The sequence below is a fragment of the Calidris pugnax genome, unplaced genomic scaffold, assembly GCF_001431845.1.
Source record: "Calidris pugnax isolate Ruff unplaced genomic scaffold, ASM143184v1 scaffold21, whole genome shotgun sequence".
NCBI classification, from domain to species: Eukaryota; Metazoa; Chordata; class Aves; order Charadriiformes; family Scolopacidae; genus Calidris; species Calidris pugnax.
The window spans coordinates 2,595,230-2,610,547 of record NW_015090770.1 but is presented as its reverse complement, the minus strand read 5'-3'; the positions used below and the strand labels follow the sequence as shown (position 1 = coordinate 2,610,547).

The following is a 15,318-nucleotide window of genomic DNA, read 5'->3' as shown; positions in this document are numbered from 1 at the left end:
AGGCACTGAAGAGCTCCTTTAGTGAGAAACAGAGAACTTTTCACTACATAATAACATGCACAAGTGGAAATTTAGATACCTAGATTTAGTTGTCCTGAATCCAGCTATGAGGAATTGACCTATTAATCACAATTAAGGCATATATTTAATAATTTTAAATACTTTAAAGAATTGTATTCTGCACAGTGCTGGCCTATATGCATCCCATTCCCCTTTTCCCCCCTCCCTCACTCATTTTCATGAGTAAGTTCTCTCTTTTTTTGTCTCTAGTAGCAGAATCTAGGTTGAGGTGAGACTGTGCTGTTTGGCTGGAGGCTAGATCTTGCTTTAGCTGAACAGGCAAAAACAGAGACAGACTTTGATACCGATTGGCTGCTTGTGAGCTAAAATGTAAAATACAGACAATACAGTAAATTGGCTACTAAAATCATCAGACTGCCTCTTACTTTCTTTGCTTCCTGATTATAACAGAAGATTTTGCATTTTCCCATGACTTACAGGCAGGTTATATAGGTCTTTGGTTAGAGCCAGGTATCATTCATGATTTTACTGGTGATTCACCCAGCCCTTCAGTATGATTTTTCTGTGCTGTGCTTTCCCCATCTGTAAAAGTGAATTATTTATGTTCATTCCCCAGTGTAAATCTTTCAGATCTACAGGAGAAAAAAGTTATACAGGGCCTGTTCCCAAGTCCACTGAAGACAACAGAAAGGCCCATATAAAAGTCTGTGAAATCACAACATAGGACTCATTGTACAATTGCAGTCAGAGCTGTGGAGATTAACTCACAAATTCATAATAAATATCTGTTTCATCATGCATTTTCTGCAAACAATGGGTAGATACTGCTCACAATACATTATGTCAGTAATAGTTCTGAAAATGTATTAGTTATCCCTGTTTTAGGGCTAAGTGAAAGCAGCTTATAATTTCAATTCTATGAAGACAGAATAAATAATATTTCCATCTGTAATATGTAACATACAGAGAGTTGCAAAATGTTTTTAGGAGCATTCAGACCATTTGGGGATTATGTGGTCACAAGTGTTACAAATTGTTCTGCAATTCTGTAAGCATTACTTCTTCATTTAAATTTGAATTTATTCAGAAACATTATCTCTACCATCCATCTCAATAAAGTGGGTCTTTTCTTACAGGGCTCCTTGGAATGTGTAAGGGAAAAAGGAGGAGTCAAATTTCCCATTGGACCAATAATCTTTTCGTAGGTCCTCACCTAAGCAAAATGTTAAACGTGACCATTAAGTGGGCACGATCCAGAGCGTACTGAGGCTGTGGTTTGGGGGTTTCTGGATCAGAGTCAAAATGTGAAGTACTTCGGTGATCTAAACACAGTTTGAGAGTTAGATTTTTTCATTAATTTTGAGTGAATACAGTATCTGTCTTCTGCCCATGAAGGTTACAGCAGAGTTAGATGCCTGGAATGAAGATCTGCTGAGACAAATGAATGATTTCAATACGGAAGATCTCACTCTGGCTGAGCAGCGCTTGCAGCGTCACACCGAGCGGAAGTTGGCCATGAACAACATGACCTTTGAAGTCATCCAGCAAGGACAAGATTTACACCAATACATCATGGAGGTCCAGGCTTCAGGTGAGAGAACATTTGATCTCTATTTAACATGAGAAAAAGCAAAAAAAAAAAAGAAGAAAAACCCCAACCCCTAAATATGCATATCAAGCAAAAATAACCCAATCCATACTAAATACATCAGCTTTTAACATGAGTAATTAGGAGCAATACCTGTCTCTCCACTCCCAGAACTGTTCCACAAGCTTTGGGAATTCTTTGATTCAGGATTATATGTCAAAAATTGCTGTTTCTTTGAGACTAAAACTCATTAAAGAAATAAAACAGATTTTCAAGTTTCATTCAGAAACTGCAGGATGGAGGTTGTGATCAATCCCAAAGTGGATGGAGAGGGGAGGGCAAGACAAGTTACACTGGTAGGTCCTTGTCCTTGCACCAGCTCAGAAACAAGTGCTGCAGAGAATTGGGACTAACAGATACTTTATCTGGCTGGTCAGACCTCAGGTCTGGATGGAGGCAGTCATTCTAGACTCCTGAGCTTATTAACCTTTCTGCATTTAGACTTTATTGAGAAGCAAAGTGACCAGATGTGCTGGCTTCATTTTTCACAGACTTGAGTACCTTTTCCTTGTGCCCCATTTCAGGGTGCAGACATGCCTGAGGGAGAGAGAGGGGAGTGAGGGGAGAAAGAAGCTAGTTATCCAAGAACCCTCTAGGAAAGAATCCAAATAAGAGAGCCTTGAAACCAGTCATGAAAAGGAACTCTCATTTCCAGCCAGCTCTAATTGGAATTATTTTGTACAGAAAGGGAATAGGATAAACCATACTTGAATTTTCCTTTTCAGTGTGCACTTGAAAGTTAAAGGTAGCAACTTGGATGTAAAAAAACCCACCTTTGGCACATGCTCTTAAATGACAGACTTGATTCATGTCGATAGGGAGTCTGTCTGATACTTACACTCTGCTTCTCAGCAGTAGGATCCTATTTCTAAGACATCCTATGAATCAGGTTTTTTTGTATCCTTGTATTTTGCATTTGGAAAAGGAATATCATAATTCAGATTAATCACTGCGTAAAGTCCAGAAGTGAATGTTACTTGTAATGTGTTTTAACCTTCTGAAATATCTGAAAGCAAGAGCAATTCCTGCTCTTTCCCTCCCGATTTGCACTTTCAAAATACGACGGATTTTTATGGTTTTATTCTTTGGCAAACATTTTACCTCTAGGCACCCACCTTTAAAAAAATCTGGCAGTATTCAGCCTGTTTTGGCAAGCTGCACTCAGCAGAGGCTTAAGGACTGCTACAAGAGTATGTTGTGAACTAGACAATCCGGTGCATTGCGTGAACCATGTGCATGAGTTTCTATGAGATCTGCCCACACTATGCCTGGTCCTGTGCTTCAGCTCCCTTGCTTTCTTGGACAAGAAAACTGGTCCTAATACATCAGTTAAGATACCTTTGTTTCTTTTTTCTCTTTTTTTTTTTTTTTTTTTTAAATCCTGAAAGAATCTTAATATCAGTAGGAATCCATGGGAGGTAAAAAGTATGATCCAGAGCAAAGTCAGGAGTCTCAGTGATGGATTGGGGGGGCGGGTGAATAAAATTCTGTGTTTGTCAAGAAGTTAGAAACAACTTCTTTTGGATTGCAGACAAAAGATTAGCGACTTAATGAAGTGACTTTTAAAATGTTTTTATAAGATTATCTAAGATCACTTTCTATGAAGCCTACCCAATAAAAATCCATTGCTCCCAAAGGCAAGGAAACAGAAGCCTCATGGGGCTGTAGAGTAACTGTAGTTAATCAAAGGTAATGGTCATGTCTGCCATGCGTGGAATGCTAAATGCTGGGAGAATGGCAAAATAAGGGAGAGAGATTGCTCTTGGGAGCCTACTGTTTCTTATTTCAATAAAGGACAGTTATACTCCATAAAAAATTCATTTAGTTTTACTCCCTCTTCCTGAATCCTATATCATAGTCATTCCGTGCATAAGTTAAGGGATGATTGTTCTTACTGCCAGCGCTGTGCACTTGCAGGGGTTCTGGGAAATCAGCTGCTATTGCTGCTTCCTATTGTACAGTGTCACCCCTGCTACAATCAAAACTCAGCTGAAGCCACAGAAGATAGAGCCAGAAAAAATGTGATTTTTCAGGCATGTTGTACCTAAGCAGCCACTTTTAATTGACTACTTTTCTTCACTTCCCTGTAATTCTCTTTGAGCTTTATTCTTTTTATCATGTCACACTGGAAACTGATTTAGTTTTGATTACTCTGGCATTTGGCTTGGAGGTCTTTAAGCTAGTAAGTCTGTCAGATAAAATTACATCCAGGTTTTTCCATGCATGATACCTTTTTTACTTGGAAATCTTGTGCAGGTAGAAAAAGGTTTTTGAACATTTGCCTGTGATTTTTGCATGTCTGATGCAAATTTGGAGCAGTGATTCTTAGCAGGCTGTGGAGTATCTGGAAATCACTGTGAACATTGTCATGTTAGCACAATAAATGCAGAGGTCCTGCGATGCACCAGATCAGGCTCCGTACAGATATTCAGGGCATCTGTACATGTGAGGCATCTCTGTGAGTCCAGCATTTCCAAAGCTCCATCCAGCTCAGAGTTATGTTCCTGTGATTCCTTCCTCTATTCCACCACATGTGGGTGAGCCTGGTTTGGATAAGCCTGTGTTCACAGTCAGAATAATTATTCTTCAAGGCAATGTTTGTTTCCATTAGGGGATATGTAAGATCTGGAAGTCAGGTTGTGTTTTCTGAAATTTTGCAGTACTTCCAAATTGTCTTCATGTCTCACTAAAATCTGTGTCCTTTAGGAAACGTTTGCATTTAGAGAATATTATAACAGTATTCTGTTATAGAATAGAATGTATAAAAGACTGGACTTTTTAATAAGCCACCGCTTCTTATTTCAATGAACCTATCTTCTATTTTTCCAGTTTGATTGTAGCTCTACTATTGATAGCAAAGCCTAATATGTGGACGAATATTCTCAAAAATGGATATTGATTTTTGGGTGTCTAACCTGATATGTTGAAAGGGCCTGGTGTTTCCAAAACTTGGACATTTCTGGGAGATTCATTTCCTGTGGAAACTTTAGGGTCATAATTCAACAGCAATTTAACATCTTGACCTGAGCTTCAGTGCTGATGCGTTCATGTAATTCGTTAGCATGTGCACCTTAGTCATTCTGCTTCTAGATGCTGAAAGTAGTTACACTCTAATAGCTGATTAATTGATTGCACAAATTTATTGGGTTGTTAAAGTCCATTTGCATTGTCAGTACCGTTGTCATAATGAGAACCACAGTTAGGAGTCGCTCATGGTTTACGGAGCTACCTTTTTATGCCTTAGAAGCAATTTGTCTAAGTCAAGCCTGAAATACACTGCAAAGCTGATGGCGAGGAAGTGTACACAGTCCCTACCTGTTATGTGGAAAATTCAAAGTCCTTTTGTTTCCTGGCTGTCAAGCTAACATCATTCATGTCTTTTTCCAGCATTGCATTGCTTAAAAGGGAAATGCAAATCTATTACATTTTGTTTGTGATGTCATTTATAGTTAGTTACAACTCTAGTTTATATTGCAAGGAAGAAGATACTAAACTTTCCTGTCACAGGCTTTTAATAGTTCAGCCTAAGAACATATTCAAAGCAGTTTCAAAACAGCTTTGTACAGATCAAAAGGCAGTACCCCTTCCTTACACTGAATAGTATCTCACATGGCAAATCGCTCAGCTGTAACTCATGTATGTTTTGTAGGATGCCAGTAAGTGTGGCTCGGTACTCTTTTCTATAATATTTTTTTACAACATTTTCAGTTCATTATCCTTCAATTGAAATCTGCTGCACTGGTTGAGACATTGGAAGAAAATGGCAACCAAGTTCGTCGTATCAGAAAATCAGCTGTGCTTTTCAAAACACAGTGTAAAGATAATATGTATGAAATGTATGAAATTGTTCTGAAAAACAAGGCTTTCTATTTTGCAAACCAATCTTTGAGAAGAATAAGCGCTCTCGCCGCGTGTGCTGGCACTGTAGAATAAATCTGCGTGACATATGACAAGCAAGAAAGGGCAGATCATTCATCATAGGGAGCGCGGGCTGCCCTTGGATAGCATCCCAGGCAGTACACTGGTTGCTGCTGATGAGTTAGCACAATCAAAACCATACCAGCTGAGTGTGCATGCAGGAAAACCGTGCATTTAATATGGAATAGGTGTGGTGAAGTCAAGCATACAAAACACCATCATGTCCTGAGGATATGGAACCATATGCAGGCTAATTGTAGCAACAATGCCTGGTGTCTGGCAATTGAAAGGAACTTCAGTCCCAAGAATAGAAACATACATTAAATTTCTAGTTCTAAATGGGAAGCCAGGGGCCATTCCACTTTATTTGGTAATGAAGAAACTATTTTGTTTTGGCTGGGAAAGGGAATAAGCCAATCACTTGCATTCCTGTGTGCTTTTTCTGGTAAAACCAGATACCAGGAAAAAGGGGATAGGGTAATAATAAGGTCGTTTTTATTTTGTGTAGTCCTCTGTAGGTATTGCTGTGAGAGAGAATGGAAGTCAGAAGTCTCTGAGGAGGATAAAGGGGGAAGAAAAGGCATCTTTCTAAATGGGTTTTAAAAATAGCATCTGAGCCTTTTGTACAGCAGCTTCTAATTAACACATTTCTTTTTAAATGTCCTATTATTCCCTGAAATCAAACAGCTTTGGAGAAAAGTGTAGTGTTTTCTCAGCATTACTACAATCTGATTATTTTTATATTAGGTTCCTGATCCTCCCTGTATTGAGGCCAATGGCAAAATTCCAGCAGACCTCAATAAAGGAAGAGTTGGGTCTTTATTAGTTTATAATCACAGGGATTACAGTAACATGGAATGATGTCATATTTCCTCCAGGCCAAACTTCCACAATTACGCTGATAACGTACCCAGCAATGCTATCGCACCAGTGTAATAAAGAAGGAAGATATGAAGCTCTGCGTTGTATTTCATGTAACCACTACCCACGAGGCTTGTAGGGTCGTAAGAAAATTCAGGAGGGACTTAGGAGGTCTCCATTCTAACCGTCTGATCAAGTCAGGGTCAGCTATGAAATCGGTCTAGGTCATTCAGGGGTTTATCAATTCCATGCAGGATGCAAGGGTTAGGAAATGTGGTACTAAGCCACCTTTTCTCCCTGGTGTGTGAAGATTGGATGAAAGTCAGTCTGTGGAATAATTCTGAATGAACTATAGGCTGGTTTATACTAAATTTTTGTTAATGGTCCTCTAAAATGCACAGATGGAAAAAGAGTTTGCACTGTGGAGTTCTTGTAGCACTACTGCAGATCTGGCAACTACAGTTTGCTTCCTTTATTTCACTTTTCTATTTTCTTCTTCATTTTTTTCTCTTCTAATTTCTTTTCAACGTGCATTTCTAAAGTATAAGTTAATTAATTGCTGTAAGACAGGGAGGGGTTTTCTGACTTATTTTTTTTTTACTTAGGTGTTCACACAAGTTTTTAAGCAAGGCTCTGGTTAAATCATCTCCTAGAAGCCACATGCTGATGGGTGAGATGAGCAATGATCACCAGAGAAACACTACTTTGTAGAAAAAACACTGCTTTGTAGTGATGGAGAATAGGAGTGGGAAAGCCAAATACTATGTGTGAGAGAGTTCATTGAGAAAGAATTACTCCGAGAGTTGCAAATCAATGTGTTAGGTGGCAAAAAATTTCAAAGGTTACATTTGTGCAACAACTGAAATTTCAGAAAAGTGCAATGTCCTCTCTCTCTCTCCGTGTTGCAGGCATCGAGCTGATCTGTGAAAAAGACATTGATCTTGCAACGCAGGTTCAAGAACTGCTGGAATTCCTTCACGAGAAACAGCATGAGCTTGAGCTTAATGCTGAGCAAACTCACAAGAGGTTAGAGCAGTGCCTACAGCTCCGGCACCTACAGGCTGAAGTCAAGCAGGTGAGAGTTTTTAACCCCACTTACGCGTCTTAAATGAGCTTTCAGCCATTACATATATGCAAACTGCTAAAGTAGCTTCTGCCAAGTCACATACCTTTAGGTGGACAATCTTAATCCCCCTTTCCTCAAGAGTACTTGATTTGCTGACAGATTGCAGCGTGACCCTTTACACATAACGAAGGGCTCTATTCCCTCTAGTGTGCATGTACGTGGCTTTATGAATAATTATGGAAAATCTGTGCAGAACTGACCCCATAACTTCTCAACTGGAGAAGCTGCCTCAAACTCCCATGTTTTCTGGGAATATAATGATTTGATTTGGGATCCAGACTTAAGCTGTTGTGGAGAATTGGCCCAAAGCGAAGGGTGACTGATTTGTGAGGTTTAAGTATGACATTGCAATAGTTTCGCCTTTTCATTTATTGCTATACATCTGTTGAGCTGCAGGAATCTTTAACATCTTCTGGGTGAGATAAAAAGTCTGTGGCTTCTAGGCTTCCTGAAGTCCTTGGACTTCATTAGCCATTTTAGTATTGTTACTTTGTCTTTCTTCCGGATTTCATTTTAACCTAGGCAGTTGTGTTCTGCCTCCCCAGATTTCCCCAATATTTTACTTGGATGCCTCACATTTCTTTGTTTTCCTTTGCTACACAGAATAATGCTACACTTCCTGCTTCCTAATCCAAAGGTGGCTTCACACTTCAGTGTATGTCTGGATTTCAATGGAATGGTCTTGGTTTCATTAGGAAAACCGGGAACATTTTTCCAGACAGCTGGAATATTCAGGTTTCTGTTTTACCAGTACAACTGGGAAGGTTTTGTGGTGTCTTGTTCCAAATTCTACAAGGTGTTCATTAAAAAGATTTGCTTCTTTGTTTACTAAAAAAAAAAAGAGGAATATACTGAGTGCTCAGTATACATGATCATAGTCTGTCTTCAAAACTGAATATTTGAGTGATGCTTTATCTGAATTGTTTTATTATTGAGGGCAAAAAAATCGTTCATTCTCAGACAGCTCTCGAGCTAGAAACCAGCAGCACCGACAGCAGGACATACGTTTTCTTTCAAAGTTCACTTTGATGTAAATATTTTGCAGTACTAAATTAAAATAACAGAGAACTCTCCTATTTTTTTATTTTGAAAATTGAGTCATTTTGAAGTTGTGATAATTGAAGGCCAACTCCTCATGAAGCTCCAGGGCTCTATAGAGTGCTTTGGCTTTCTTCTGGAAAAAAAAAAAAGAGGAAAAAAGAAAGCCTGTGATATTCATAATCACCACCTTCACAGGATTATGAAGTGTATCCTTTTTTCCATATGTTCCCAATTTCTTACGTGCAACTTAGCTAGGCTTGGAGTTTTGTGCCATAGATTTATGATGAAGTAGAGCTATTTTAACATATCACTAAGAGTTATACGTGTAGCAGAAATGCTAAAAATGCAGGTTATCACTATCTGACCAAATGTCACGAGCCTCCTTGCCCAGGCTGAAGTGCCAGTCAGTCACCCCTGTGGCTGCTCCTGGAGCCATGCGGTGGCTGTGCTGCACTCTCTGCAAGTAACCTGATGTTACTTGTCTCATTATCAATTATCTGCTGGGTTTAACTGTTTTATAAGTCAAAATCTAACCAAAGGAAATGGTTTTAGGACTGAACTATCTAATACTGACTTGTGAGAGGAGAACAGCTGCCTTGATTTAGTATTTCCTTAACGGAGCTTGGGACCATCAGAGCCTTCATTACTGTGGGACCTTTCAGCAAACCAATAGTGAAGAATCATTTTATTTGTTCAGCTGAATACTAAGGACTCCTTTGCTTATTAACCTATAAATTACCACACCTACAGTTTTCCTTGAAAGAGGCAAGTTAAAATATATCTGTGCCCTATCAATTTGGTTTCCTGTTGATGAGTCATATTCCCAACCATTTAGTGAAACTGAGAAATACATCAATTTTGGCTTGTAGTTCATCTCCAGTCTGGTCCAGGTTTCCTTCACTTTGATTTTAGTGCAGCTGAGATGATGAATGATCTCATTACCAAAGTGCTTTCACTCTTGTGAGTCAGTTGAGATGTGGTTGCCGCGAGACACCTACTGTAGCTGTGGTTAGGTTCTGCTGACATAGTAAAATTGGTCAAGGCTGCTACATGTACATGTGTTTGCATTTTGATATAATGGCTCATGGAAATACAAAGTCTTTTAACTGTCCCTATCTATTTAAGTCTCATTTACCAGGGATTTCTGCTTTATATCATGTGCACCAGGGGTTTGAATGCCAAGACAATGAATCAAAGTTTGGGGCCATTAAAGTGGAACAATTCCAGATGAGATGTTCTGTGAACTGCTTTAGAGTGGAAATAGTATAGATCAGTGATTCACAAACTCTTTTGTTATTAAGAAAGATCCTGCCCAAGACTGATTTCCCCTCATTTGGATCCCACTCCTTTCTGACAGAAACTACAGAGCTTGGATCACTTGCATAAAAGTAATAGCAGAACAGAGTATTAGAGATCAGTTTTAAAAACAAACCTTCTAATGCTGTGCTTGCAGCTGTTTGGCTTCCCTGTCACATTATTTTATCTTTGTATACTTTATTTCTTTTTTGATAAGTGTTGAACTTACATAATTTACTCCCAGGTATCCTCAGAGTGTCCCACTACGCTAATTTTCCAGGTTGTTTCAAATTGTATTTATTCCTTTTCATGTGCTTGTTATCCATCCACTTTGACTGTTGGGCAATAGATTTGCTTCCAGATGAATATGTCCAAAGTATGATAGGAGGTAGTCATTTGAGAAGCACTGAATGTATTTGGGTTTTTTACCCAATCTAATGTTACAGAGCTCCTGGAAACCTGATGCAGTTTTCAACATGGCTAAAATTTAGCAGAAGGTGGCCTTGGTGGTAGTTTTGTCTGTGGTAGTAAGAGCCTCTCAAAGAAGCTGTAAAGGGTCCAGAGATGTAAAAGGTTCACTCACGATATTTTGCCTTTTAAACTTAGAAATCTTTTCCAGTGTAACTTGGTGGGTATCATTACCAATGCCTTAAGTCTTTTTTAGAAACATGAAGGAAGGCATTTTCACTAAACTAACCCAGCAAACACAAACACTGTGTGACGCAGGGTGCTCGTTTCTTAAGGAAGGCTGCACAAGAGGTGCCTCACTTTATTTTTCCTGTAAGGTCTAATTCTGTGCTCAGTGAAGGTGGCAGAGTTTCTGGGGATGATTTTTAGAAGAACTTGGTACTATTATTTAATTTCAGAGGAGCCATATGCAGAAGTAGCCTGTTATAAGCAAATTGGAGTCAAAGGTGGGACTTGTTTCAGACCTGTGGTGATTGCCGGGTTAGACAACCCATCCTTTGCAGTCCAATTGTCCTCCAGTGGCAGGTGGCTTTTATCTAAGTTGCTACTAATGCATTTTTGCTTCTCCAGTATGAAAAAAAAATATAAAAAAATGTTATGGTTAGGCTTTTTAAAAGAGTCTTTGGAGATTTATTTAACACTAGAATTATTTAATCACAGTTTCTACAAAGTTGATAAGATCTGTAATTTGTAGGAAATGTCTGTTTAAAGCCATTTTTTGCTCTTGGCCTGTCTGCACTGAGGTTTCCAGTGATTTTATTACTATTTAGAGGCACAGATATTTGTGTGAAATCTACATTGAAACCTCTGTGGCAAGCTTTGAAAATTTCAGCTCAAATGAAAGCTGTTCCCAAGAGGACCCTGTCATACCCTGGTTGTATTGTTTAAAAAAAAAAAAAAAAAAGCTATGGTGTTTTTAGCATACGTAGTCAGTATTTTCTACACTCCAAATAGCCAAAGTCAGGATATATCACAGTATATAAAATGTGAAATCGTGTCTTGCTTTATGATGTCCTCACTTCCAGTCTTTCCCAGATACAGTGATCCTTTGGTTAACTTCAGCTTTTGGTACCATGTAGTTGATAATAATGTAGCTTTCTTGTCTGATGGATTATAGAAAATGCCAGCCAAAAAGATTGCCATATGATAACCTGATTTCTTTTCCTTTAAATCTTTGTTGCATTTCCCACAGGAACAATAACACCTGCTGATGAAAGAGAGAAAGCTGACAAATGAAATCTTCCACACTGTTGTACTGAGCAGAATGTAATTTTCTACAAATTAGGGTCAGCTACATGTGTAGATGGCTACCCTTTCTTTCTTCTAGGGAAAACTCATTTTCCTCCCCTACAGGGATCTGAATGACTATAACTAGGGTGATACATGATGTAGGGATAAAACCAAAACAACAGAAAATCCCTATTTCTTTTGACAATTTAATGGATCACTTGGTGAAAATGATGGCACAAAAGGGAAATTACTATATAGAGTATTGCAGCAAAGTCAGTTTTGGAGCTTTGTAAATCACAAGCTAAATTTAGGGCAGTGACTGGGCACAGGCTTTCCTGTGCATCTGTGAATTGAATTCAGCAACTTTCTGGCTTTATCGGCATAATTTGACACCCACACAGGTAGAAAATAGGCTTTGAGACAATACGGCACAGAACCAGCACGTGTGTTCTGTGTGCTAATTTTCCAAACATGTCTTAAAATAGAAAAAAATGTTGCTGCTTAAATGAATAAATACAAGCTTGATAGATTAATTATTTATATTTAGGATTTGATTTTGCAGTCATTACATCATGCATTGCATGTCTACCAATAATCTGAATATCCCTGAACTAAAGCCTCTTGAGTAAATATAAAATGCAAGACCTGGGATTTCTTCCTAGCTCTGTGTTCAGGTAGAAACTCCAACTGCATCTTAACTCCATGTCAGATGAAACCAGCTGCATATATTCCCTCCTCGCTCCTAAGCTCTGATTTCTGTGTGAAAGAACCACAGGCAAGTGGCGCAGAGAGGAGTTGCAAATTTCCACAATTCCAGTTGGAAATTTGGAAAAGAGAGAAACCTTTATGTTTAATTTCAAATTTCCCTCATTACGCTTTGTTGTTTTGCCCTGGGGTATTTGCATAGGGAAACATTCATTTTTTTGTGATCAAACTTTGGAAATGAAAGCTCTCTGCTATCCAGATGTTGTTTTGCCCTGGGGTATTTGCATAGGGGAACATTCATTTTTTGTGGAAAATGAATTTTGTTGGAAGTGAAAGCTCTCTGCTATCCAGCTATCCATAAAAATACTTTGGGAGTTCAATTCTTCAAGCAATAACTTCTTCAATAAGATCTTTGCCTTCTAAAAATTTATGTCATGAAGTCCTCATCCTAGGATTTCTTTCTGCTCACTGATTCAGCCTGAGACCACACTGGGCAAAGTACCTTTTCCTTAGCCAGGCTGATGAATTTTCTGATCGGTGACTACATACACCTTTGTGTATGTAGCCTTTCCATAAGCACATCCTTTCTTTCCAGGTGCTCGGCTGGATCAGGAATGGTGAATCAATGCTGAACGCAAGCCTCGTCAATGCAAGCTCCCTCTCTGAAGCTGAGCAGCTCCAGCGAGAGCACGAGCAGTTTCAGCTGGCCATAGAGGTAACACGAATAAGTTAACTTTGTTTCTCCTTCCCAGGTGGTCATCTTACAAAAGGTTGTCTCTTCGGCATCAATTGCTCCTTGCTTGAAGGAAGGGGAGGAATAAAAACTTTAGAAAATCAACTTAATCATTAAACTTGTAATGGAGCCAGAGGTTAATAGTGAAATAAATCATTTATCATCTGCAGCTAATTCTTTAGCTGTCAAGTAGCAGCCTTTCCATTCATGAAAATTGTACTCGCGCATCTTCTGACAATTTCTTTGGTAAAAAAAATAAGAAGATTAAAATTCACAAAGCAGGAATGGGAAAAGTTCGTAAAGGCAGTTTCTTCCCACAACCACAATTTGCAAATCATTTTATGGCATTCATTTATGAATATCTTTGTTATTGGATAATGCTCTCACGTGAAATCTTCATTCCACTCTGCTTTTGTTGACAGCAGAAGAGACATTCATTCAAACCCACAAACTCAAACAATTTTATTTTGGAGAAGAGGCACGAGGGGTGATCTTTAAGAACTGCCTGCAAAGCTGAGCTTTTCCCCCTGCTTGCCCTGGAGTAGCACATCTCTGACCTGGCCCTTGAAAACTAATTGTGAGCCAACTCATTTGCCTCACTCAAGGGGCCAGGACACGACAGGAGGAATAGCACCACCTCTGAGCTGCTTTCTTTTGGATTAGAAGGTGGTGAAGGGCTATGGACTTCCCTGAGTAGGGCACTACAAGACTCATAGTTAGGCTCAGTATTTTATATATCTTTGTTGTTATGAGCAAACCCTACACTTACAAGGTGTGCTCGCCCTGGGTACTAGAAGGAGGGGCAATTGCTTTCTCCTCTTCCTGCTTAACAAGATGTGTATGTTTCCCAGATTATGTTAATTGTTACCTTTTTTAGAGAGCAGGGCACAAGTTGGGAAATCCCTTTCTGTGGTTTATATGTATTTGAAAATAACCAAAACTAAAACAAACTCCGAACTATGAAAATAACATTTCTGTAATGGAGATTTGAAGAGATGCCTGATTTGGAGGGGATGCGGTCGGGGGGGGAAGTGTCTTTTTGTCTTCTGGTAAACTTTCAATAAGTTCATATACGTTACAGTGTTGCCAGTAAGTATAGAGTTTAAATCTCAGCTAATGACTTCTTTTGATTCAGTTCCACTCCCACTAAGGAAGCTGTTGCAGCTCCTAAGGGAAAAGGAAGTTTCCTGTCAATTCTGTAGGAGCTGGCTGGTACCAAGCTGTGCTGGCCACATCTTGGCAGCTGCTGCCAGACAGCGGTGGGGAACAGGACACCCACTGGCTGTGTTATCGCAGCTTGATGCCATTGGGGAAGTGCTGGTGTTTGGTGGTAAATGCAAATCACAGAGGGAGAAGAGGGTTACGCCGCAGTAAGGGGAAAGCAAGTTTTCAAAGGGAGAAAACACTAGATTAAATATTTAAAGTGTTTAAAGCTCAATATGGGGAAGAGATCAGCAAAACACACAGGGCAGACTGTTCTCTAAAGGCATTCTAGATGTGGAATTGATTTTCAGTTGAAATCCTTTAAAGTCTATTTAAAACAAGTATTACAACTCAAACATCAGTAAAGCAGCTGGATATTAAATTTAACCAGTTGTTCTTGAACATCTTCCTAAATGTTTCTGCCAAGTATTAATCCTTCTTTTGCTAATAGCTTTCTCTACATTGCATTATTCATCAGTGTATTACCAGATGATTTCAAGCTTCTTTCCAGGTTCAAGGATTAGATCATAAAAGTATCACATGAGAATTTGTCAGCAGCAGTTACAAATGGGATGCAGAACAGAGGAGTCTTTGGGAGATTTCAGGGCTTCTGTTCAGAAGATTAAAATCAAATATTGGACTAAACCATGCCTGAACACAGTTACTCAGGAGGCTGTGAAGGGCCAGGGGCTATTTTCCTCTCAGCAACCCACAGAGAAAGGTGTAACCACCACTTGGCTACTCAGAGAAGCTGGTGCGGGCTGGGGAATGGGTCCAAATAATTTGGTCCTGCCTATGAAGTGGCCACTGCGTAAATTGGAGAACAGTGGAGAAAATGGCTTGACTCCCCCCAGCTCTGGCCTTAAAGGTAGCATGGGGTAGTTCCAGTATGAGTGAACCTTCAGAAATGTGTTGTGTAGGGGCTGATATTTGTCTTATAGTTCATGCCATTTAGATAAGGCATCTTTGTGTCTTCTGGGGTTGATGTTTTACATCCTGCGGACAGGACCGTTAGACACATGAGTCAAGCTGCTGATGCCAGCAGGCTGCCTGGCAAGAGTCACATTA

General features: G+C 39.3%; 1 protein-coding gene across 14 annotated transcripts in view; it reads left to right on the top strand.

Moving 5' to 3' along the window:
• The window catches only part of KALRN (kalirin, RhoGEF kinase), a 546,132-nt gene that overhangs the window by 334,653 nt on the left and 196,161 nt on the right, over window positions 1–15,318 (top strand). For all 14 annotated transcript variants that reach the window (XM_014939313.1, XM_014939255.1, XM_014939245.1 and 11 more), the window contains exons 14-16: window positions 1,417–1,612; window positions 7,357–7,523; window positions 12,910–13,029. In XM_014939313.1, the coding sequence (XP_014794799.1) occupies window positions 1,417–1,612; window positions 7,357–7,523; window positions 12,910–13,029 (483 nt within the window). The remainder of the gene's footprint in view (window positions 1–1,416; window positions 1,613–7,356; window positions 7,524–12,909; window positions 13,030–15,318) is intronic.